This window comes from Tetrao urogallus, assembly GCF_951394365.1.
Source record: "Tetrao urogallus genome assembly, chromosome: 1".
In the NCBI taxonomy this organism is placed as follows: Eukaryota; Metazoa; Chordata; class Aves; order Galliformes; family Phasianidae; genus Tetrao; species Tetrao urogallus.
The window spans coordinates 159,071,686-159,099,212 of record NC_136813.1 but is presented as its reverse complement, the minus strand read 5'-3'; the positions used below and the strand labels follow the sequence as shown (position 1 = coordinate 159,099,212).

Here is a 27,527-nt window from a genome sequence, read left to right as displayed (position 1 = left end):
ATCTGTTTTTAGCTGCATATTGTGTAAGCTAAAACGGATAAACCAGCAAGAGCCGGCTTCCCCTGGAAGCATACTGCACACTGCTCATGACAGCACTCCTCAGGGAGCACGCAGCCCCATACAGCCTGGCAGGACACAAGCAAGGCTTGTCAGGACAGGAGCAGTCTGCTTATCCCCCATCTCCACCAGAGAGCTGGGCACGCAACGCCCCAGGACGGGAAGTGCGCTCCTGTGCGTATGTGATGAGCCCAGTGACTGGAAAGGGACCAGAGATAGGATTATCCCAGAAGGATGGGTTTTCTGGATCCTGTCAGCCATTACCATCCAGCTTCAATTGGCTGGAGACACCCCAGGACACAAACACAAATCTTGAGCAAAAAGTGTTGATATATATACATATGTACACACGTATAATATATGTACACCTCAGACATAAATACAGTTAAAAGGAAAAGCTTTGAGGCCCTTTCAAGAACCTGCATATTTTATGACTTTAGTTACCGCAGGAAAGGTAAGTTAGAAGAAATGTAATTAGTACATTTACAAAGCAAACGAGTGCTTTGTTGTATTTTTATTCCAGCCCCACACCCTCTCTACAGCTTCTGCTCCCAGTGGGATTGCTGCCACGTGAGATAACACCTTCCTACTGGGTTTCAAAGCCAGACAGGATCCGCACCGAAGTGCTGGCTGTGCCCAGTGGGTTAATGGCAGCTCCACAGCCTTCCCCACTCCTCAGCAGATCTGTAAAGGCCTGAGCCTGAGCAATGGCTGGAGCTGGGGCATTTATTTAGGTTGCTTCAAATGAAAGCTGCTGTTTGAAACAATCTGTTGGTTGCCGTGGTTTTCTTAATTAGTAAAACAACTTAAATACTAATTAGAACTTTTTGTTCTCTCTCATTTATGTTTTGCTTCAAGCTCTGCTAAAAGTCGGTTGACTAGTGCATAGCAGAGCTCCCACTTGCAACAGATGGCAACGAAGCTCTTTGCTGACAAAATGTACCACACGGTAAGAGCTGCTCTGACAGCAGAGCATCAGTTGCCTGCCCAGCCTGGCAGAACAGGCAGTTGTAATGAGGCACTATGGCATTATGCAAACAAGAGCACACCAGATATTTCAAAGCTCTGATTCTTACTTACTTACTCTGATTCTTATCTTCAAATACTATGAAGTAGTTCACTGGCTATTATGGATAGCAGTAGAGGGAAAAAGAAACTCCCAGGGCTATCTGTCAGGAACGATGGTGGGTCAGGTAAAGAAAATATCTTAGTATATGGACTTGAATTTGAATGAAGGATAAAGTGGATGACTGGTGGCTTCACATCCCTTGACCCTTCCACAACATAGGCATGTTTTCAACCTGTGGCCCTTAGGCCCAGGGAAAACTCAGACTACTTGCAAGTATCAGTGAAAGCAAAACCATTATCAGGAGGCTATTACCAACTGCACAGGGATCCAGATAAGTAATACAGAAACACAAGCCTATTTAACTACTTATTGGCATGAATCATAGAGTGGCTTGGGTTGGAAGAGACCTCAAAGATTACCTAGTTCCAACCTCTCTGCAGCAGGCAGAGCTGCCAACCACTTGATGTAAGTGCTAGATTGGGTTGCTCAGGTAAGGGAATACCGAGTAATGGAAGGCCTTTTCCCTGCTAGCAGTGGTCCATGAGAAGTTGGACCTTATCTACTTCTACAGATAGTGGAGAGCTGTGAACCCACAGCAGTGAGATTTACAAAACACGGGAGCTGAAACCGTGCAATTCAACAGCTATTGACCGGGTCCATTGTTAGGGCGCTGTATTTGTAGATCTTGTCCTTGGCAAACTTGCAAAGCAGTTTATTCCTCAGATATATCACTTATTAGCATCTGCCTTCCTCCTTTATCTTTTTTGTCTCTCCACTTCAAGGCTTCTAGGATTTCCTTGTCAGAAAACAATACACATTCACTGTATAGCACGCATTTGTAATTATTAATAAAGTGTGCACTTTTGAACTGGAAATCATAACAGGAAGCATGTCTGAAGGTTGGATTGAGACAGTAAGGATAACAAAAAAAAAACAAAAACACAACTGAAAGAACTAGATAAACAACAGTAGAAAGCAGGCATAAAGAATTTTGTGCTTGCCTCAAAGGCTTCAGACGCTTTACACCAGCACTATTTTAAAAGGGTATTTTGTCTATATTTCTCCTAAACATTTCTGTCCAAAAATAAATTCACTTAGAGCATTTGAAGCAAAGCCTAAAATCTGTTCACGTGAGAAATGCCATGATGGCAGGTAGCATGCCACAGGCTTCCATTTTCATCCCTCAATTGGTTTGTACACTCTTGAAACAAAAATGTCTTCCTCCTCTACCATTTTCATCCTCTTCTTGCCATCCATCACTCACAGTGCAACACTGTAAGCAAAACTGGCACATAAGCTGTTAAAACGTTTTTTACTTCCAGGCTTCAATTGTGTTCTACTTTTTTAAAGAGGACAGTTAATAAAACTCAGATTACAGGTATCACAGAGAAGTAACGGAAGATGAGAGTTCTTGGCTTTTACATACATTGAACTGTATGTAGAACATGGACAGAAGACTGACAAATTAACCCTGCCATAATGTATTGCAGTAACACTTCCATCTTAACAAAAACTTTTCCAGTTTTAGACATTACATTTTCCATTGTAAAACCATTATTTTACAGGAAAACTGGCAGTTTCCATAAAAGTTGAGTCACAAGGAAATAAAGTTTCATTTTCAGTAGGAATCTCCTGACCAATTATAACTTAAGTATTAAGTGTATCCCAAAGAATAAGTCCAGAAGTCTTTGAGATAAAATATCTTGATTGGTTTGAAACAACTCTACTGGTAGGAAGATATTCCAGTGCAGAACATCTGGAAGATGTGGACACTGATTTCTAACATAATCATAGCTGAATATCATGCTGTTTGTAAGCCAACAGCTCATTAGTTGGGGGGCTGGCCCTTTGGGCACTGCAGCCCTTCTGTTTGTGCAGTACTCATCTGCTCCAAATATGAACATACCTGATTTAGTAAATTATTCTTCCTAAAGACTAGTTATGAGGAAACCTCTTTTCTTTCAGAAGACCACTGACATTCCACCTGAACAGCTAAATATTCCACTAAATAGAGAAGTACCAACTTAACAGACTCTAGCAATTTATCTTGTGTAATTCTAAAAGAAACAAAGCCAACAAAACAAATTTGACCTTTTTTATTTTAAGTAATACATGGACATTAATTGTGTAGAAAATCAAAACGTATACAAACTTGTACAAAATTCAGATTGTTACTGTACAAAATTTTCAAATTCAATAATACGGAAAATTGAAGCCAGGTAAGAAGAACCAAACCACTGAAAGAATTGGCTGCTAGCCATCCATTTCTTCTATTTCATGTTAACTTGTCTGCATCACATACAAAGGAAAAACAGGCTATCAGCACAAATCACAAATATTTTTGCTCTGACAATTGTAACAGTATTCCAGTTTCCTATAAACAGGTAACTGGAAAGAGAGGTAATTAAAACGTCAAAGTCAAAAAACATTCTTCGGAGTTTACTTAAAGGTATCAATTAGTCCTAAGTACCTGAGGTTGAAGCAATGCTGGGACAGACCACAGTTCAAGTGGTTAAGGTTGCTTTTTCTAGAGAAACTGACATTAATACTAAATATGGATCTTGCCCACAGAACATCAGTACACCTGCTAAGCTGCAGAACTGCACTGACCTCTAATAGTCATCCCGGCCAAAACAAATAAAACGTGGGCAATCAACAAACCCTGAAGCTTAGTGTCCTTTTCTCCAATTCTTTTATGTGCCATGTCAGCTTTCTTAAGAAGTAATAAGGAGTTTTTGGTAATAGGTTAAAAGTAGTAAGTAGCAAAAGCAACAGGTTTTGTTACAGCACTGTGTTGTACTCACATTCATGAAGTAGCATAATGAAATGTACCACAGTTGCCTTTAAGATACCTGGTTAAAAAAAAATCAAGCAACTGAGATGTTTTGTGAGCAATAATGCTGCCCTTGAATACTGCCCCAGGTCATACTGCCTCACTGCAGCAGAATATCTTGATAATAAAGACACAGGTTACACAAAAATAATTGTCTCAGTTTGAAGAGGTTGCATTAAAAAACAAACAAACAAGCAAACAAAAAAACCCATCTTCTGTAACACAATTCCCAAACATAAAGGATCTGCATTTTCAACACTGGTTTAAATATTGAAATTTTAAATTGGGATGGCAAGTTCTAAAGAGGAACTGTAGTAGTGACAAGTGAAAGGATGCTACATGATATCTACAACTTTTAGAAATGTACAACCTATAAAAATAAATCATTTTACAGAACAATTTGTAGAAAACAGGTGAGAGAGATTATGTCTTGCCCCAGAAATCCTCCTTCCTCTTCTGAGCTCGTTCCAGTATCTGAGATGCAAGTGAGCTAGAGGCTGCTGAGCGAGCAGAAATCTGAGACAGCCTGTCATCTGGAGGAAGAGTAACAAGGGAAAATAAAGAAAAATTCAATATGCATTTAAAACACTGTTACGTTCATGGCAGGTTTGGAAAGCACAAACTCCAGAATTGAGATCTGCAGCCTCACCTGGGGAATTTTGACACCACTACCCAATTCTCCAAGGCATCTTTACATATAGTCTCCTTTGACAGGAGATCTCAACATCATCCCTCTGCCACTGACCTTTGTACAGACTAGACTCTTAAGAAAAACATACTCATGAAAGCAACTCATCACTTCAAGCAAACAGGACAACCCTAGAATGCTACAACTAAAATAGCAGAACCTACACTGTCAAAATGTCCTTTTATGCCAAAACTTATTTGTGTGCAACAAACTGCTGAAAGAAATGTGTCTTCTGAAGAAAACAGGAAGTTTAGCACAACAGTAAGCAAGCTTTACAAACTTTTGAAAGGTCTTCTTTTTCAATACAAGATTCATTTCATACCCAACAGAACTTCTAAAACTAAGCAGCCTGGAGCATGCTTCTCTGGCAAAGCATGACATTATATTCCTACAACATTTTTAAAAGGGTGCCATAGCTCTGTAAAGATGCTCTCTAAAAAAAAAAATCTCAATTACATTAATTCTCTTGCAATGGATTACAAAAATTGTAGCACTGCTTCTCAGCCCTGTCACCAGAAAACAACAAAGATTCCACAACTAAACCCTAATAGGATCTGTTCTTTGTCAGTGTGCCAGTAATTTTTCAGTGGCATCTGCTAATCTTTGAAATCCAGTGAAAACAGCCCAAAACAGACTTAAAAGCTATGCATAACAACTATATTCCCATGTATGAGAAGACTGCTGACTGTACTTGTGCAATCAGGCACATCATTGGAATAACTCCTGGGTTTGTATGTACATCAACAAATACCAGCATACAAAATATCTGGCACACTGCAACGCTTCTGAAAGCTCAGACATCATTACTCAGATCACAGTAAAAGAAGTTAAAAAAACAAAAGGTATTTACAGCACTTAAACTCTGAACAGAAAAGCTTGTGGGAAGCTGCAGAGTACAATAGGATATTGCATGTTTTATGTAGATACACAGATGCTCGGCTGAACCATCTGCACAACCCACACATTTTCCAGCCAAATGCAATGACTAAAACAGAGAATCGGCCCGAACCTTGGTTAAAACCAAGGAGAGAACCAACGTAAGGGGTACAAAAAAGAGCGTGTGTTTATTCTGGGGTATACTTATAAATAGCATACTGTCAGATGTAATCTCACTCTGCCCAAGCTCTGAACCAAAGGCAGGCGATTGCAAGTAGCACAGCACCAAACACCAAATGCCCTGCTATGAAATGATGTGAAGTGGCCCAGATTATTGAAGCTACAGAGCCTTTGGTTGATTCATAATACTACAAGAGTTTATTTGGGGCTGCTCACAGAAGGGCCAAGATGCACTGGTGGCCCACACACATACCATCTGCTCCTCCAGAGTAGCTTTATAGTAAATGGAAAAAAAGGCCAAAAAAGCAATCAGAGTAGCAGGATGCCACAAGTATCCCTAATGCAAGGAGCAGAGGAATAGGTGTGAAAATCTGAGGAATAGGTGTGAAGTCAGAGGAATCATTTTATGTATGCCATATACTTGCTGGTAAAGTTTCAAGCACATGAGGTACCTTTTAAGTTGCACCCGTAATTACTGAAGCTGCAACCTGAGCTGTGTTCATTTTGAAGCTTGCTTCTGTTGCTACCAACACAAAGATTTTAAAAAAAATGTGTGGGGAGGAAATGATTTAGGTATGGAATTGAGCAAGCTATATTAAGCATACCGAACCGCAATGGTTTGTTTGATTTTCAGCTGTGTTCATAATGTTTGTTTATGCTGGAACATAACTTCATGCTCTTACTTCACATTACTGGGATGAACATTTTTAATTTTCTTTCTGTGAAGCCAAGAGGTACTTATGCACTACCAGGATATTATAACTACCCGTATAATAAACCAGTAGTAGACCTCTCACATTAGTGCAAAAGTTGAAGTCAATCCAGATAACATAGATATGATACGCAATAATATTTTGTGATTATAAATACCTTCATTGTTGTAGTTTTTTTCCTGAAGAGGTAGCTGGAAAGATCTCATTTTCGGATTCCCAATATTTCCTAAGAGCAAAAAGTCATGTTGCTTTTTAGAATAATTTCTAAGTAGGCAAAGGATTTCATTTCAGAACATTCTAAAATGTTAGAATATTATTACTTTCATCAACATCAGTCTTCCAAATAACAGATGTGCCAAAAACTGCATGAAACCCATTTACCTGAGGCTGAGGTAAAATTTATTCCATCGTGTTCTCCTCGCCTGTCTTTCACAGACACTGTAACAGTTACTTCGTGAACAGCACTCCAGGTGCACAGATAAAACACTGCACCAGTTCTAACTCTTTGCAGGGAAATTCTCTGGATTCCACCAATCCACTTAACCTGACCAGTACTTGCTCCATTCTAGAATGGAAATTTTACCTTAGTCTAACAAGTCTTTATAACACAAGGACCAAGAATTGTGGGACTACTGTCCCACAGTTTCAGCTACTGAAAGCCTTACCACAAGGGCAATGTAAGCAGATAAGCTTTATTCTGACTAAGGGGTAAAGGACTCTGCTTTATCTAATGTGCCTTCAACAGTTGCTAAAAATCTCTGAAATGCTCCAGCACAAATTCCTCCTAAGCAAAGAATTTTCACTGAAGAATCAAAAACACCGTTTGCATGACTTTCCTCAATACCCCATAACTTTTTAATAATTGTTTTGTTTTGTTTCCAAGTTCTGCAGAAATAGTTAAGGAGCTTATTTCTCAGAAATTCATCACCTCTGCAATATAACGACATGCTCTAAAAGTTTTGTTCCATATCTCTGTTGGTTGCTCCAACTGGATGGACTTACACAGTTGTAGCCTAACGATTAAATATTACAACTGTCTGTGGTAAACCAAATAGTTCTCATTGTAAGTGGGTACTTACTGATACTAATAGAACAGAATTAGACAACAAACCACAGAATAGAAATATATTAGTGGAATCTGAAACTAAGGTGGATAGTCCTGCACACCTTTCCTTCAGATCCTCAGCAAGACTAAACATACTAGTATAATTTTTTGTTTATAAACTCCTCTTTGTAAAGTTAGTAAGACAGCAAGCTCAGCACTCCCTTGGCCTGAATATTGCAAGGTAGCTATTTCCATCTTGTGACATTCTTTAACACAGCCAGTTAATAAACAATACGCACCGTTATGCTGGAATTCAGGATCCTTGAGAGTCCCTTGAATACGAGGAGAGGGACTCCAACAAGGCACAGGGTGGTTTTTGGTTGACATCAGCACAGGAGGTGTAGAGGACTGCTCTTGATATGCTGAATTAATAGCAACTGTCTCACCAGAAACACCGTTAGGATGCCACTGATCCTGCCTAAGTGGCAGAAGATCCACAGTTCCCAGCCCAGCAGGTGGCGAGGTAAGGAGTGAAACAGCTTTCACTTCTGCTTCAGGCTAAAACACAATAGAGAAGGAATCATAGAATAGCTTAGACTGGAAGGGAGCTCAAGGATTCTCAAGTGGCAAAGGGAAAAAAAAAAAAAAAAAAAAAAAGCACTTCATATACACTAACAGCCTTCCAATACAGTCCCTCACATTTGCAGCTAATGTTTTAATGGGAAAATGAACAACTCCTGGTATGGAGGAAAAAAAATTGTAACATTTAGTAGAAATAGCCAAAATGGAGCTCATCTAATCTCACTCCTTGGTTTGATAAAAAAAACACGTATTTTTTATTCAGACATCAGCCCTTTTAGTCACAGATGCTGAAAATTTTACAATAGCAAATGACAACTCAAGAAAAAAAATTAAGTTACTGTTCAGAATTACTTTAGAAGCATGTTCCTAAAAAGCATTACACTAAGTTCCTTTTCTCACTCACCCGGAAGGACCTTCTTTGTGAAGCCTCTCTTGCACCTTGCTTCGCTGAGGAAGGCTCTGTTCCTAAACTTCTCATTCTCTGCCGTGAAGATGAAGACTTGAATTTAGGAGGAGACACTAGAACTGCACCTCCTATTGTAGTGGAGAAGATAAAAAATGCAAACTTGCTGAACTAATTCATACATATCTGTTTTTCTTTAGTTCTTGATTTTGTATTCAAAAGTCTCTATTACCAACAGCAGGGGTAGTGAGATCATGATGAGTTCTCTGAACTCGGCCAAGTGCTCTCAGCTGTGGAGTAGGAAGTCTGCCACCAGGCTCCGAGGATACAGAAGAAGAATCCGACACAGCTGCAGGAGAATTCAACAGGCAGGTATTCTCACTGCAAAAATGAGAAATGATTCCAGGATTAATTAAGGTGTTGGGCATCCTGCATTCAAACGTTTTGCTACTAATACATTCCTACAACAAAGGCAAGTCAGATAGGGCCATAAAGCACCAACATCCTGTAGCTAGAATATCTGTGTGCAATGGGGAACCCTGAATTCCAGCCTCTGAGCCTCAGTTTCTGTTGCGCTGGGTGTTTTTTTTTTAAATGTAACACATAAACAGTCTCAAGCTTCAAATTCAGGCTGCCTGTTTCCCACTATACTTTGAACACTTTGCTGTGCAGAAGCACAGATCTCACCCAGAATAACTTTGAACCTGACTGCTAATAGTCACCTCAGAAGTTGGAATGTGGGTTTACCTTTTCAGTCAATGTTACAGAACCGAAACCAAACACAATGGGCAATACAACGTGCTTAGGTAGTGTGATAATGATGGCCAAAGTTACTCAGATTTAAATACGTGCCAAGCTAACAGACTGCTCAACCAAAAATTTTACAAAAAGTTTACAAAAGTTGCACAGTAGAAAGCCAGAGATGTCAATAACCAGTTATATTAAGGATCCTTCAACAGACAAATACAGTTATACACACTGTACTATGCACACAGAATTGACCTCTTTTTATTCTAAATTCCCCTACACATCTTGCCCATTTGGGCTCACTGGTGATTTCTGGATGCTAGTAAATTCTCCTAAGTCCTCTATCTTTGCCCATGAGTTTTCTTCAGAAAAAATGCAGACACATAAGAACAAGATTAGAATGTCCTTCATCCTTTCAGCACTACACTGTCAGCCTGAAGCAAACTGGGCTTTGATTTTCACTACACTTTGCTATTGTGCAATGAACAGACTCTTCTGATAGGCCTACACTGCAAATTTTAAAGCTTTTGGAAAAATTCATTCCAATTTTTCACACGTCTATACAAATTACAACTTAAGTCTTGCAAGCTAGAAATCCAGTATTCCTAGTGATGGATCCATTTCCATCATCCAGCTCAGTGTTCTGAGGTTTCCTGTCCATTATCTAACTACTAAAAACCAAACCAGAGTCACACTGAATTATACTTGCATAAGTAAGTCTGCTTTTAAAACAAAAATAATTTAATTTACACATTTCTGAGATGTTAGAAGAAAAAAATATATATGACACAAGAATGTTCAGTTTTACCCTTCAATTTTGTTATCTTCATTTATACCCTTATTGTTTTTTTCTAAATTCTGTGTCACAACTGCAGCTTGCTCATTTTCTTTTTCTTCTTCTTCTCTTGATTGTTGACTCTCTTTTTCTTCAGTGCCTTCTTGTTCACCCCAAACTAAACGTCTTTTGACTGGAACAGTTGGTGCATCTGACAGGTCTTTCTTCTCAGTGACATCCTGGTGAGACTCTTCTCTGGAGCCAGGTTGCTGCAGCACTTTTGGCTTTGGTGCTGTCTCCTTTTCAGAAACTCTGGGTAACAAAGAAAGCACTGTTTTATACCACTGATTTGCATAACACATATTGTGCATCTATACAGAGCACATTCATCCAGTTCAGTCCTTCGTAATAAATACAGCTCAGACATTAAAAAGTAGTAGAGTTAACATAATGTATATGTACTGAGACTTTAACTGATGATTAAACTATTTTCAAACTAGACTGAAATCTCTGAACTACCACTTCAAAAAAATGGACTGTAAAATTAGTGCACTATCTCCAAACTGAAAATAATAAAATTATCCTAACACACTTCATTTGGGAAATAGCTGTCTGTACATTTCAGTAAAATACTACTTCTGAATTTTCCTTGCAAAATATTTATTAATCCACCTGGTATTCAAACAACGGATCATTCCAGTTTATAAGCCTACATCTCAGAAGTAACCTGTGTCTAAAATTCAACCATCAGATTATTAATTAATCTCAATAAAGAACAACGACAAAATCTGAGCAGGCAAAATATACTTCATACCACTCCAATTGAAAGAGGAACATTACTTCAGTATGATTCAAAGATAAATTTCTCCGTACTTGACAAGACTAAGGTTGCCACACTAAATACGCATTTGTGGTTAACCATAAAGGAGTAGCATTTCTCTTCTTTTAGAAGACATGACCATTCCTCATTTTAAATTGGAGCTTATATCAACCAATGCATCTGTGAAACAGTAAATGCCCACATCAGTTCCAGAAAATTTACATTTAGTCTAACAAGAGAGATCTCAAAGCTATGCTAAGCCAATCTAAAGCATTTTGCCCTGTGTTCAGAGCTGCAGAACAAAATGTAGAACTGACTCCCTTACCCAGCAAGATCTAGTGCTCTGATGTCACTGCTGATGCCTTCTTCAGAACTGGAATTTGAGGATACATCCCACAGACTGTTATTATCAGACAGGAGCTGGTTGAGATGGTACCGAGAGAAGTGTGTTCCCTCTATTCGTTGCCTGTAAGCCTTTGCTCTTGCTCGAAGTTCTCTCACCTGCACACCAAGGTTACATAAGCCGTGTGCCAATTTAAAGTTGACTTACATCTTACTACCAAGTACTCGCATTAGCTAATGGCAGCTAAAAGAGAAAGGCAAGTTACTCATAATGCAGTCGCCCACAGAGCAAACACTGCATGCTGCAGTAAATGCGACAAGAGAAAAGCAAGAACAACAGAAATTTGTGTTTAGCAAGCATATTTGAGCCATTAAGCCAAAGCAAAATTATCAATTACTCATTCAGTGAGCACAAAAAGTTATGCAGCGGCTATGAACAAGCTTAGTACTGGATTCTAGTTTTTCCATCAGTGTTCAGGCACACAGTGCTCCAAACTTCAGAACAAGAACTTAGATGCAACAAACCTCCATATACCACATGGAATTTAGGGGGTTTTGTGATGCCTAAAGAGAGGAATACAGAATTAATTCAAAATTCCTTAATTTTCTCTCAACATTGTATTACCATTGTAAATTGATCAGAATCTAAGCAACAAACCAAGTACACAGCTCTATGCTGCCTCCCTGAGATTCAGTAAAAAGCTGTAAAACAAACACATCAACAATGCCATTACACCAGTTTTCACTGAGCTTGAGGAAACTACATTTCTAGGCCTTAACATGTAAAAATACATTTGCTGTATATTAATTTGTATTTCAAATCAACACACCTATGTGCATGTGTAATACCAAGTTCATAAACTGTGAACACTGTACCTGTCTCTTGCTACACTGATCGCATCACAGTGAGGAGCTCATGACTACATGAGATCTCTTGGTACTACTGTATATAAGTCATAACATCAAAATCTTTCCTTCTAGGCTAGCAGTAACTACATGAATGAGATGTAAAACTGTTAAAATGTCAGCTTTGGTTTCAAAAAGTAAAAATTGCAAACCCTCTCTTCAGATATGAAAGTTGAAATTACACTGGTTAAATACTGTTTGAACACTCCCTTTCTTCCATCTTTCGAACACAATTTAAATAGCAAGAATACAAAACAGCAATAAAAATTTACTTTTATTTTGAAATTGATTCAAAAGAAGTTCTTGATATTGTAAGAATTTTGCCTCACTACAAATGGTTCACAGGAATTACGCATTTCATCAAACAGAAGGGAAGCAATACTGATGCTTCCTTTAGTACATTTTCTTTTTTTTTTAATTTCATGATAGGTTTAAAGTCCTTCCTGCAAAGACGGGGAAGAAGTGGGCCAAATTCCACAAATCCTACTAAAAAGTAATTGGACACAGAAGATGAATATCCACTCAGCCTGCACCAGCTAATATCCCAATAGTTGACCCATTAAACTTCCAAGGAGTAGTCAATTAAAAATATATACTTGTCATTTTACAAAGAGAATTTAAAGGTGCGAGTGATTTACTGGATTATTCACTTTAAATAGCAGAACGATAAATTAATTATGATAGTCACAACAGAAGGAATACAAAACCAGAGCAACAGGACACTGCAGGGGGAGGAAGAATACTATGTCTCCAATGAGTTGTGAAGAAGTACAAAGGACAACCGACTCCTTCAGCGACTCAGCAGGCAGCGTTATCTCAGCAGGACACTGGCCCCAGAGAGTCCTAATGTGATTATGAACTGTCCGCATTAATTTTTCAAAAGCATAATTCAAAGAGATCTTTTCATTCTACTGCTGAAAAGCAGCCCTTAATAATATATTATAGCGTAGCAGTTTAGCAATAATCACTACAGCTAAGGTCACACCAGGACTCTATTGCATTCCTTGCTTGTTTGAGCTCAAAACTTCAGTCTATGTTTCGGACCCAAAGTTATCTATGTAAGGTCTCAACTGGGAAAGCAGACTGGAGCAGCCAGAGCTCATCATCTAATCACACTACAGAGAAATGTTCTGTTGGCACCTTCAGCAGGGATGAGCCTCAAAGAGCAATTAGAGATAATGGTTAAGACGGAGCCCTGCAGAACAGTCATGTCAGTGCATTAGTATGGGAGTGGGTATGGAATCATTTAGAAACCAGAACAACTGTTAAGAAACTGGTAGGGTAGTAGCCTGTACTGTGAATAGCCAAAGTATTTCTGCTGCCTTTAGTAAAAGTGATTAGCTTGGCAGTTTTTCCAAGTTATACATTCCTGGAACAACCTGCAGTAATATACTCCTCAAACAGCTACATTCTTTCCTGTATCTCAGTAGTGAAGGAAATATTTTATTCAGTTCTACTAATTCAGACACGCTGGATTTCATCCTGTAATTCAAACTCATTCAAAGGAATTAAAAATAATAGTAATAATAATAAAGCACAGCAAAGGATCTACCAGAATTTTTCTTCTTGTATTAACAGAGGTTTTAATAATTAATCTTGGTTTTCTCCCAGCCTATCTGTACAACCGGAAAATTCCAAGCTTTAAGCTTGTTGTCTGCTTCCACTGTGCCAAAAAAAAACCTTCTTTTTGAGAGTGATAAACCCAGGAGATTTATATAGAAATGCTAACAAGGCAGTTACAATTAAAAAAAAAAAAAAAAAAAAAAGATTACACAGAAAATCCCACCAAGTAACACATTTGCACAAGCTAAACATTGTTTGTCTTCCAGACAAACTAGTGTGATATGCCCACACACATCTGAATCAAAGTGTAACAGAGGAAAAATTCAGGTAATTCCAATTCTAAAAGTCTCTGCTATATGAAGTCATACTGAGATGTAATGCAGGTATGTATATATTAAAAATGTGTACATTACATACACTAGTAATCAATAAAGCATTCGTTATTATCATATTAAAATTTGGTTCTTCCAGCTACCCGGCACAACTCCTTCACTTAGAAGGTCCCAAAAATCCAAACATTTTTTGAATTCTTCATGCAGTGACTGTTTTCCTGTTTTTCTGCATTTCTTGTCAGCAAGAAAATCTCCATCATAAAGCCAGATACATCCAAAACACACATCCTTAAATGCGCGAAATTCTTCATTTCCAGTGCACTCTAATTAAATGTTATATATTTATATATAAAAAGGATCCTGCCTGGTAAAGCATAACACCCGAAGCTGATAACAGCTCCAGTTTCAAAAATTACTGACACAACATCCAGTCTCCAGACAAAAGCCCTAGATGCCAGAAGAATTATATATTGTACAGAAACTTTCTGCATGCTGCTTTACAGTCAGGCTGCATGCAGGAGCTTGGCTTATTCTACAGCCTTAGTGATGGTTGGTGTTAATCTAACACATACATCAGTGTTCATCAAAATTAAAATACTTGTTGTTTTTAGTTCTCCAACATCTTACACACTGTTTTTGCATAATGGATTGTCTGATGATATATATATATAATAACTGCTTCAATATACATAAATTTTTGCCTAAGAAGAAAAGTAAAATGACTTGCTTGATCAAGTCTAGTAAGATAACACCGAATTGAAAGCTAACACACTATTGCTTTTTCTAGGGAATGCTACTTGCTAAACACTCTAGAGTGAATCACTCCAGTTCTGCCTTCCATGTCAGCTTGATCCGTACAAGACAATTCACACTTTACAAGTATTTGCCATATATTTAGCAGCACAATCGTATCTCAAGAGACTCCTTCTATCAGATGAGCAAAGCTTAAGTCAATTCAGTGAAATTTGACAGTTGCAGACCTAGCTCTAACAGTTTCTTACATACTGCTAAAGGTTTTGTGAGGAGTGGCTGAAGGAGCTGGGACTGTTCAGTCTGGAGAAGAGGCGGCTCTGGGGAGACCCTACTACTCTCCACAACTGACTGAAAGGAGGCTGTGGTGAGGTGGGAGTTGGCATCTTCTCCCAGGTAACAGTAAGAGAATGAGAGGTAATGGCCTCAAGTTGTGCCAGAAGAGGTTCAGGTTGGATATCAGGAAAAATTTATTCTCAGAAAGGGCAGTGAGACATTGGCACAGGCTGCCCAGGGAGGTGGTGGAGTCACTGTCCCTGGAGGTGTTCAAGAAATGTGGAGACATAGCACTGAGGGACATGGTTAGTGGGCATGGTAGTGACGGGCTGTGGTTGGATGAGGTGATCTTAATGGTCTTTTCCAACCTCAATGATTTTATTCTATTCTATTCTCAGTAAACCTGCTAAGAAATACTATGCTCCTGAAGCTGCTGAGCATTTTCAGGCTGTCAAATGAGTTACCATGGGGTATAATACTGATTGTAGTTGTTGAATTAACTAAAAGAAAATACTCAGATACAGTGAAACTTGCCAGAGAAATCTGTATTTTATATTGTATATGACTGAATTTAGCCAACTGCTTTGAATAAATTCATCTTGGCAGGTGACAGAGTTCAGCTGTCAAACAGACTTAAGCTGATACATGTATTGGTCTTTTCTTCCTATTCTCTTGAAAACTGCTACCACCTAATTCAACATATTTTAAAATTCTGCTGGGTTGAACATCAACACTGCAATTGTCAATTGAAAAGGCCCTGTTCTGAGTGATTCTGATTTGTAAGGAAAACATTTTCTCCTGTGCCTTCCACATCATGTTAATTAATTTACTTTTTAAATCACACTGTCACTTATTTTTCCTTACTACTGTCTTGTCAGAATCTAACCTTCTTTGCAGTCACCTGGGGAAGCCTGAGTTGTTAGCATTACAATGTCAAACCACAGTTCTTTTACATACAAAAAACATACTACAAACTATATTCAGGCCTCTGATTTTTTTATTTTTTTTTTTAAAAACACTCACCTGATTGGGGACTTTACTCCTAATACGAGACCAAGCTCCATCTTTGTAGAAATACTGGGCTGGGGACAAGAATTTTGACCTGTACTCAGTGTTCATCTTCCTAAGACATCAAAAATAAAGAGGAGAAAATAGAAAGAATTATCCTCGATATCCAGAAGATGCCTTTTTATAAGTTACATCAACAATAAAAAGCATTCTTGCACTTAAATCCCAGGGCTGATATGAAAACTCTTTTGAAACACAGCTCACTCACAGCAACGCAACCAGGAAAGACATGAAAAGCTCCTTCAGTTGGTCATTATTCCTGATTTGTTTTTACTACCAGCACTTCTGTCGGAAGCTTTTGTCCTCTCAGCAAATCAGCAGAACACAGTAGCACACATAGGGCTCAATTACTTTGATATAAAATGAAATACCTTGCTTTACATCATAGATGAAGGTGCATTTAAGTAAAATGCCTGGTTTGGCACTAACACAGCCAGGATACTTCCTTCTATGAATGCTGATGTAAAGGCAATACACACTGCATATGAGTGGGGTGTGCTTTTGAAGCAGATCCATCTGACTACCAGAACAATGTTCAGTATTAATTCATCTATTTCCTCTTGTTTGGGATTTTCAGAAGTGTTCAGTGTTCCTAAAGACAGTCATTTCCCCTTCTGACACACACGCACACAGAGAAAAATGAGCATCATCTAAGCTCAAGCAATGCTACTAGTCCTTTAACCACTGAACTGTGGATTGATTAGCTCAAATCTTGAGTATTTTTCTTTCTAATCTTGCTTTAAAACATTGCTAACTTTATTTTTGTATACTCAATATCAAGTGAATAAAAACTTTTTTCAGTCCTTCAGAAAAAGATCATAGATCATCAGAGAATAAAACGCACCTTGTGAAAATAAAAGTATCAGGGGAAAAAAATATTCAGAACTTCTTTCTGTACGTCTCTTTTTTGTAACTCACAGAATTTCTTGTTTTATTCACAAAACCAATTGATTAGCTCAGAAACACATCGATGCTGTGCCTCAGTCCCAGTAGTTCTGTATCACAGGCAGGTCACGCAACGCAGGTTGCATACAAAGTGCAAGCCTTGCCTGCATGCTGAGAACTTGCACATTTTCCTCAATTGTTTGCCCAGTCATTGTTTTGGAAACTTCTGTTTTTGTTCTACTGAAAGCTTAGGAGGCAAAAATCTGTTTTTAAATGGGCAGAATATTATCAAGAATTTTTCACAGAATTTTACACTTTAAAAAAGTCAACTGAATGATCTAAAATGTCAAGGAACCACAAAATCCAAAGAATTTAAGGTTTCAAGTGCATTATATCCACATGCTTTTTCCCAAAGTGATATTACCCCACAGTACCTTTAGTGATCATTTTGCCCACCTCCAATCTAATGCCTTGACATTGCCAGAAAATTATATGAATGAAAGCAGTCACTGGGAGATATACGAAGCATGAAGATAGAACAGATTTCTGCATTTTTAAACTTGCATCCATTCTGGGCTTTTATTTCTCTGACAGATCTCAAATGTGTGGAAAATGGGAATAGGATTTCCGTTTTTACAGAGAAGGCATGTGGCAGAAGAAAAAGATGCTTAGATATCTCTCAGCAATATACAACACTGCTTACTTTCAGTGCTTATCATATACCCAGTACAGGACAAATTTCTTTACTGCCTTTTACTTCATGTGTTTACTTGCACTCCTCTATGGGACAGATGGTGGTATGGAACAGAAACAGACGACATCAGGCACAATCCAAACAGTTTTAAGGCGTGTAGAGCAAGCACAAGAGAGCTGTTTGCAAGGTGACTACAACTTCCAAAGCACGCACTGAAAACACAGTAGCAGCACTACAGCAATTTAATTTCGCTCATGTTAAATTTATTTATTTATTTATAATCATATTATTCTTGTACCAGGAGGCTTAACTGAAGCAGCAGTGTTTAAATGCATCCACTTCCACTGCCTGGAGAAAAAGATGCAAATTCACACCAGGATTTTTAGGTACCACAGGAAGCTCAGCCCCTGTGTTGCAGGGGAAAGACAGCACATTTGCTCTTGTGACAACAGGACTCCACAGTTAAAGGTCATCATCCACCATTCTAAACAGGCAGTTGCACACCTACTCACAAGGCAGGTTTTCTCATTTTATACATACCCACGATTTGTATGTAAAGAAAGGGGCTTTTGACTGATATGCTGCTTATTTTTTCGTTTAGGGTGTTTCTGCTCTGATTTCCCTTGTTTTGATGCATCTTCTGCTGGCTTTTGTAACAGTTCTTCCCTCTTAGTCTGAGGCAAAGATAATTTTAAAAATAGTGTATTAGCTAACAAACTGAAAACCCTCCTATTCCCTCTGACACCAAACTTTTGCAAACAGTTGATTGTTATTTTAAAATACTAACTCTTCCACATATTAAAAAGAAGCTAGCATATTACATTCCTCTCTTAATACCAAAACAAATCACCAGAATGCCAAAGCTACGATTCTGAGTTACCCATGATGTATTTTGCACATTTCACCAAAAGAATTTAACATGAAACAGAAATAAAAGACTATCATACCCCTGCATTGAAACTGGAGTTAACATGTGAATTTCTGGAATGTATAATTTAAATAAATAACTCAATGATGTTCTCAGTCTTATAGTGAGGCAATGGAAACTATTTTATAATAAACAAAAATGAAAACTTTTCATTTGCTGCCATTCTGTTTTTGGAAGGGTCAGACTGATTCATTCAGCTTTCACAGCAAAGACTTTTTTTCTTCCTGCTTATGTTATGCCCTTGGAAATCTCAAGTATTCTTTCTGATTCTACTGGAGATCTTTATAGAAATTCTTCAAATTCAAGAAAACCCAAATGAAAAAAAGGGAAAAAAAACCCCAAAGCATCACAAAATCTCTTTTTTTTTCCCCTAAGATATTCATCAAAGTGAATACGTGGGTATAAACCAAAAGTGTTTTGAGCACTTCTGCCATACATCATCTCCTCATGTCTTCTTTTTCTGACACTCACTTTATCAGTTCTCTTGGGAAAACATAATCTGAATTTCCAATACCAGAAGCAAAGAAACACTTCCTGAAATCTTCCTGCCCTTCAGGCTGTCTTCACATCTGCTACAAGAGGCAAAAGAGCACATAATGCCTGTCCCTCTCAAAGGAGATTTAAAGCACCAGAAAAGCCTAGGTTCTAAATGATAAAGCCTCCAAGCTGACAATCATCTTTAAGTACCTCAAGAGTACCAACAACTTAAACTGAGCCAAGGCACTCCATGTCAAACACATTTTACTTGGCAACAGTCCTAGTGAACATCTTGTTTTACAAAAACTCTCTTTTATTGAGATCACAGATGTGTGCTGAAGAGACTCACAGGTGGCCCTTCTACCTGATGCATAAGGTCCCATTACAGCCCTCTGTTTGCCTTTCAACTCACAATCAAAGAATCACTGAACTGCTCGGGTTGGAAGAGACCTCAAAGATCACCAAGCTCCAACTCCCCTGCCACAGGCAGGGCCACCAACCCCCAGATCTGGTACTAGACCAGGCTGCCCAGGGCTCCATCTGAGCTGGCCTCAAACACCTGCAGGGATCATAGAATCATAGAATCACAAGGTTGGAAACGACCTATAAGATCATCTAGTCCAGCCGTCTCCTCATCACCTTTGCCACCACAAGCACTAAGCCACATCATGCAGCACGTCGTCCAGACGCCTCTTGAGCACTGCCAGGGTCGGCGACTCCACCACCTCCCTGGGCAGCCATTCCAGTGCCTGACCACCCTTTGAGAGAAAAAGTTCTTCCTTATGTCCAACCTAAACCTCCTCTGATACAACTTGCAGCCATTACCCCGTGTGCTGCTCTTTGCCTGGGAGAAGAGGCCAAATCCTCTTCACCACAACCTCCCTTCAGGAAGTTGTAGAGTGCAATGAGGTCTCCCCTGAGCCTCCTCTTCTCCAGACTGAACAATCCCAGCTCCCTCAGCTGCTCCTCATAAGATTTGTGCTCCAGGCCCCTCACCAGTTTCGTTGCCCTTCTCTGGACACGCTCCACAGCCTCCTCTCTGGAGCATCCACAGCCTCTCTGGGCAGCCTGTGCCAGCACCTCACCACTCTCTGCACATCACTGGAAAGAACTTCCCCGACATTCGAAAAGATGATAGCAAAGATAAACTAATGATAACTCTTCCTCCATCTTCCTTTACACTACAACTGTTGTCTAAAAATCAGTTTCATCTGTGTTTACACATTTTTTCTTTGTTTTTAATCTACACACTGTCTGACCTACCCAAAAAGTTCCAGACCTTCTCCCACCCAGCCCTGCTCATAACTAAGAGACTGCACTGGTAGCAATGAAAGAACGAACAGGAGAATTAGAAAGTTTCAATTAAAAAATAAAATAAAATTGAAAATTCAAATTAAGGTGGCAGTTCAAGGGGAAAAAAAAAAGATTTCGTAAATAGAAAAAAAGCATTACAGAAACTGCTATTGCAAAGAGAGCTGTAACAGTGTTACTCCCAGTCCTCCACAGCAAAACTACTTTTGCCTGAGACCAGACTCATTAACAACTATAAAATGTAACTTTAGAAAATGTTTAAAACCCATTCCCATATTACTGAAAAAAACTATCAAAACTATTAAACAATATATACGTCTTTCTTTTAGGGAAATATTTACTTGCTCACAAACCAGAAATTCTTTCTCTTCTGTAGATTTCTCTTGAGGACCCTTAGCAGCAGGAGAACCTTTGAAATTTCTCACATTTTCAGTTTCAGAAGTAATTGCAGGAGATTTAACTGAAGGTACAGATTTAGTCACATTGTAAAGAGCCTTCAGGAGAGAGGGGGAAATAAAAAAGAACAGTAATATCAGCATTGTGATTTGCTTTAATTTAAGCTAAATGTTCAAAATCAGTTAACCAATTCACACAGATGTACTCACAAATCAGCAGAGAGGCAGCCATGCGTAAATACACAACATGTGCAGACTAACTTCTAGGACAAACTGAACAGAAACTTATTTTCAAAAACATTCATTACAGGAGGTAGAATCAGGTTAGGTTAGACCTGTGCTCAAATACTATTCTTACTGAACTCCATTAACAGAAGTTACTTTTATTTGGGAAAGCAGTGGAGGAATGTTGCAGTTCAGACTTTCATAAAAGATCTTTTCTTTTTCAAATAGAAATGCCAGAGAACTTCCGCGGAGTCCTCAGTACATGCCCTGTCCTAAGTAACAACTGTTCTTCAATTTAGAACTGGATGTTTAGGGTTTGGTGGTTTTACCTAGGCAGTTTTCCAACCACCACTGCATTTATTGTAAGGCAAGGCACAGAGTTGGCCCAATGTGTCTTCTGGTGTCATTCCTTCACAGGGTGTTGAGAGTTAAAAGACGATGCCACATGTTACATATGGCACACATTTTCCTCAGCTTTACTACGTTTAGGTCAGACTTCTAACCTAACTTGGATAACTTGGTCATTTCCACAGAACTTTCTTTGAGAGATAATACTGTCATGATTCAATACCCAGCCGTGCTTTCCATCATCTCAACAATCAGAAGAAAAACAGATTGTTAATATTTTAATTTTTAATCATGACATTGTAGCCTTAAGCTCAAAAGCTGAAGTTAAATAGAGGTTAGAAAAAATCTAAGTATATTTATCTAAGCATTTACAGTACTTACAACTTATTCTTAGGATTTCCTATTCTCTATAATCTGTGTGGAAAAAAAGTTTGCTGTTTTAGTTTCTACGTTCTTTCCTCTGAAATAGCACAGTATTCACAAGCATCAAACTGACATTCTGGGACCAGACTCTTCCTCAACCAGTCTACACTATTTCCATGCTTATCAGTGAATTTTCTTTGCATGAGGGACTGCTGGGAAACAGGTATCTCTAAGCATGCCCACCTGCTTGGCACCGCAACAAAAAAAGTCAGGAACGGCTTTTGGAGGAATTATTCCTAGTTATCATATATTGCCTTTGAAAGCTGCTACTAAGGCAATCTGCAACCTTTTGTGAGGAAACAGAAGACAGGATAGAAATTCTCTTTTACAACAAAGTTTAGAAATCCAAATTCTGCAGGAAAGCCTACACTGTAAGAGGGCCAAAAGACAGACTGGATCTCCTCATTCTGACCTCAGTAACAATACACGGAAAACCCAAAGCAGTCTTGCAGTCAGAATTATTCTTTATGGCCAGATTAGAAATAGCAGTATTTTCAGTCCTACAAAGTCCAAAAATGGATGTGATGCATCGAAACGCCACAAGGGTCTTTTATAATCAGGAGATTCCACTTCTACATATAAGCAGTTCTCCTGAAAGAAAACTACAGCTGAATAACTACAGAGTTGCCTTTGGGGGCCTAGGAGCATATGTGCACACAGATTGAAAGCAAGAAACTATGGTAACCCAAAAAAGATCATGAGAATAAATACCGAAACCTGCATGATTTCAGTGGCAAGATGTTATTCTAACATTGAACACCTGAACATTCCTATGCTGATTAGCTACATACTAAACATAAAAACTATGAAAATAAAAAGTAATACTTAAGAGCAACTAAAGTTAATTCATGAAAATTGAAGAAAATGGTCTTTGAAAGAGCTGAATACAACCAGGAAGGAGATGATCAAGTAGTAGACAATGAAAATTCATGGGGAAACATGTAAATAACCATATTGCACATCTATAGATGGTAAAGGAGGTGAAAAAAAATATACATAACAGCATGCCAGTTTATGAAAGGAAAGAGGAAGAAGAAAGAGAGGGAAAGAAAAAAGGAAAGAGGGGAAAATATGCAACTTATAACATAAAATAAATTATTCATCTACTTTTCGAAACTTCTTTGAGTTACCTCTTCAGCTGCAAGTATTGGTGACTTTTCCTGAGGACTCTTCCAAACAAATTGACTTTGATATTCAGAATTTCTAGGGAAAGTACTTAAATGGGGAATATTCATGCCTGTTTTCCTCTGAAGGACTCTGTGAAGCTGACAACATAAAAAAGCAGAAAATTTTACACCAATTGCTCCCTTCCCTACCATGTTTTGCAAGTCAGAAATCTTTTCAGTGCACATCTTGAAACCAATTTTTGTTGTTATTAATTGAATTACATGAATGCAAAGTACATTTTCTCATTTTAGTCAACAATTCCAAGAAGTCTGTAAGTCATTGGCTAAATTCTTGTTTAACTGAAATCAATCCAAACTGCACATGAATGGAAGAAGCCCAACTGATCTACATGGAACCAAAATCTGGTCTCAAAAGTAGTTCCCCCAACAGAGAAGCTGGAGTAGAAGAACATCAAAATACAGAACTAAGGAGAGTTAAACAACAGAGGCTGGTGTAAGTGTATTAAATTACTGTATTAAATTTCTGTAAATAACAGATGAGTAATTTTTATATCGGTCAGTTAAAAAAAGTCTTCTCTTACCCCTCTGTTCACCTTTTCTGCTTCCTTTTTTGGAGGTACAAATGCTTCCTTTTGATTAGGTGGAGCTACAGGTGGTGATTTCTTCATACTATTTTCTGCAAGGGCAAGAGCAGTTTTGACTCCAGAATCTGAAGAATGTGACCGAACTTTTGGGGGGAGCCTTGGTCCTTCTGGTGTTTCAGTGTTTTCCTGATTCACATCATTACTGTGGTCTGCATGTGACTCTGCGGTCTTGAGAGCCTCTGTTTCACCTGGGTCATCCAAATCACAATCCCCTGTCCATTCAAATGACTTTGAAATCTGTGGGTTATGGTAAGGTACTCTTCTCTTCGAAATGAAGTTTGGCTCTCTTGTGATTCCTTAAAAAACAACATACTAAGCTTAACATAAGACATAATCTTGGATATATAATATTACTGTATTACAAGAAGAAACGGGAAGTTTATCATCCAGTGGAGAAAAACTATTTTCTTTGAGCAACGAGAGCCTATGAATTATGGGCACAACTGTAAAATCATGGCTTCTTTCACATCTGTAAATGCCTTTCCTTTCCACTAAAGAGAGACCGTAACATGGCACTCCAGGACCACACTGGATGAAACCTATAAATAAAATACAGCCAACAAACAATCTTCTCCAAGCTGATTCTGAGAATAGAAAAGCAGAGGTGGTGGTTAATGCAGATACAGAATAATCAGTCTGCAGCCATGAAGTACCTCACAAGCATTTCTACCTACACCAGCATTATGTACCTGCTAGGCAGGTACTCACAGTGCAGGGACCACGACAGACCCTTAATACAACTGTAGACCAATAAAGAAGAGGTACCTGAATTCATTTCCATCCTTAATCACCTTGCAGGTTTGACTTAAAACTTTTATCTCAGACTGCTGGTAACTTTTTACAGCACAAACATAAAGTAGTTCTCAAAATTCTAAAAACATCACATAGAAAGACAAGGTATCAAGTTATTTTAAAGTTTCTGACTTTTACACATGCAGATGAAAGTAAATATACCCTGACATTTTAGGACAAAGATTGAATGGCTAAACTCATTTAAAGTAGGAAATGACAATCTGGCTGTGAAGTGTGAAACTATAATGGAAAAATAATTGAAGGATTATAACTGGTTGAAAGAAACATTTTCTTGGAGGGAATGAAACTCCTGTTTTATGGGGAAAAAAAAAAAAAAAAAAAAAAAAAGAAAGAAAATCAGAGTAAAACCAGACAATAGCCTGCAGTGATAAGTATACAAAATGTCCAACAGGATACAAATGTTCAACAGGACATTCTATCCAATTCTGTCCAACTTCCAACTGCACACAGGTACTTGGAAATAACTCCAGTGGACAAACGCTGGAAAAGTTGCAAGAAAAAAACCTCAGAGCATCTGCACCTATTTTTCTGGTAGTGTTCAAGTCATTCTTAAAACTGTCAACTATGCATTTCAACAAAACCAGCAAGTGAATTAACTGCAATCTGCACAGATGGTGAAGTCCTACAAGGTGTCAAGAGAGACATTCAAAGATACACACTGTTAAGTGGCCAGAAAAAAGGTGGGAGTAAAAATGAATCAAAAAATGTAAGAAAACTAAAGGAGGAGAAACTGCTGTACAGCTAACTCATAAATTTACTGCAAGGCTGGTAGTATTTGCAGTAAGTATAAAGCTTCACCACCCCACACGACTGGAGATGATTCACAACTTACAGTTTTCAACAGAAGTTAACGTATTCAAATGTTCTCACATTTCAAGATTTGTGGAAATTGCTCTCTTAAATACAGGTACCCATACATACAACCACGTGTTAAGGAAAACAAGGCTAAAGAAATACATATTCTGCAGTAAGTGGAAAAAACTAGTTTTATATATAAAATATTTTTTTTTTTGCAAAGTTGGTTATTGGAATGCCTTGTATCTCAGTAAAAAAAAAAGACAACTGTACATCCAACAGCTGGCTCTTAATTACTAGGTCATAATTTAGAGCATTTACAATAACACAGAATGAATATACTGGACTCTAATTACACATACTGCATAGCACAGTCACACTGAATTGCACAACTGTTTATTTTGTGATTTTGCTGCTCCTTTTCAAAGCACTGCAGTTGTGGTCACTCTACAGATCACTCCTATTCCTCTACTCACTATGGGTCTTTCAACCCAGATGCAATTTCATTCATTTCCTACGTTCCAATCCCACATTTTCCTGCCATAATAGCATCTGTGTATAAGGTTGAATCCTAGACTGCAGCATCACAAGCTTCACCCTTCAATGCCCATTTTTTTTTGTTGTCTCACTTAGTGTCCCTGGGAGCCTTCCAAATAGTTTTAATTTATACTAAACTTTGACCCAAGTTAGTCTCTTCTTTAATACAAAGTTTTACTTGCTGTTTTTGTGCACCACAGGTAACCCAATGCCTCCTTCTACACACTCTGTATGGGCTAATGCATTTGTGCTTCACATTTGGGATTTAGTTGATGCCACACATCAGAAACCACGTGTTTTTCAGGTTTTATGTAAGTAGCACTAGCACTAAAACCATCCAAAAAACATATTTCACTTTATGTTAATTAAGAACATACTTTTAATTCAGTAAAGTGTCCATACTGTGCTCACACACTCAAAGGGAACCTCTCTCAACCCCTTGCAGCTGCAGTTTGCAATCACAGTATTGTAGAATTGGAAGTGACTTCTGGAGATCATCCAGTCCAACCCCCTGCTAAAGCAGGTTCCCTAGACTGGGTTACCCAGGAAAGCATCCAGGCAGTCCAAAGGAGGAGACTCCAGAGCCCGTCTAGACAGCCTGTTCCAGTGCTCTGCCACCTTGAAAGTTAAGAAGTTTCTTCATATTCAGACGGAAGTTCCTGCATTCCATTTTGTGCCCATCGCCCCCTGTCCTGCTGTTGGGCACCGCTGAAAAAAGTGTGACCCCATCCACTTGACTCCCACCCTTTAGATATTTATAAGCACTGATAAGTTCTCCCTTGCTCATTTTCCTCTCTGGGCTGAACAGCCCCAGGTCTCTCAGCCTGTTCTTCATAAGGGAGATGGATGCTCCAGGCCTATCATCATCTCTGTGACCCTCCATTGGACTCTCTCAAGAAGTTCCCTGTCCTTGTACTGGGGAGTTCAGAACTGGATCCAGAACTCTACATAACATCAGGGGGGGCAGTTTGGAGGTGCTTACCCAACTGATCCGACCGAAGGCCTGCCCATGGGGACTTCTGCTCTTGGGATGGGCTACACAGCTCGGGGGTTTTCCACCTGAAGTTTCTCTTATATTCACTCAAGCCCTGCAGCAAAGAGAGATGCCTGTCAAGCAACTGACGGCGGTCCAGCTCCTCTGCACCTACAGGTAACTCATCGCCAAGGGGAAATACAGAAAGCCGCTGCAGGATTCACTTAAACTCAGAAGGTGCTCTTCATCCTCAAAACCAAATCCCACCCAAGAACATAAACCAAGGTATTAGTCTCCAAATAGCAGAAGAAGAAAAAAAAAAAAAAAGAAAAAAAAAAAGAAAAAAAGAGCACACAAAATATTTAAACAGAGCTTTAAAACACCTCTTCCGTGAGCACGACTGAGCTCTGCCTGTCTCCCCCTACGAGCTCCTCAGCACAAGGGTCTCCCACCCCCGCAAAGCCAGCGGCACCCACGATCAGCTGCGGCCGCGCTCCCCGCCGCACCGGAACCGCTGCCGCCGCCTCCACCCGCCCAACGGCCCTCAGGCCCGGCTCGTGCCGGCCCGGTTCAGTTCAGCCCGGCCAACCCGCACTCCCCGCCGGGCCCCGGGGCCTCACCCTGAAGCGCACCGGCATGGCGGCCCACAAGGCGCAGGCCCGCGGCCCTCAGCACCGCCGTTCCCTTGGCAAAGCCGCCGGCCCGAGCGAGCCTGCGCGGCGCTGCGCAGCGGGGCGGGCCCCGCCGCTTCCCTCACGGCGCTGCTGGCGGGGCCGTGTTCGCAGCGTTCTCAGCAGCCCGGCTTCGCTGCCCCCTCAGCCGGGCTCCTCATTCGCCTCCTCGGGCTGATCCTCCCGCGAGGACCCTCAGCCCCTGTTAGAGTGCATGGAGTTTAAAAAAAAAACAGAGAGGGTGTTTAGAAAAGAA

General features: G+C 39.3%; 1 protein-coding gene across 1 annotated transcript; it reads right to left on the bottom strand.

Moving 5' to 3' along the window:
- Positions 1–4,382: 4,382 nt before the first annotated feature.
- Positions 4,383–27,238, bottom strand: MDM1 (Mdm1 nuclear protein; the record flags this gene model as incomplete). The annotated part of the gene is made up of 15 exons (XM_079545843.1): positions 4,383–4,492; positions 6,574–6,642; positions 7,761–8,019; positions 8,447–8,577; positions 8,679–8,827; positions 10,002–10,280; positions 11,114–11,289; positions 11,656–11,694; positions 15,981–16,080; positions 18,145–18,278; positions 20,662–20,814; positions 22,842–22,976; positions 23,420–23,778; positions 26,610–26,715; positions 27,221–27,238. The coding sequence occupies 15 exons, from the start codon at positions 27,236–27,238 to the stop codon at positions 4,383–4,385; spliced, it is 2,217 nt and encodes a 738-aa protein (XP_079401969.1).
- Positions 27,239–27,527: the final 289 nt, after the last annotated feature.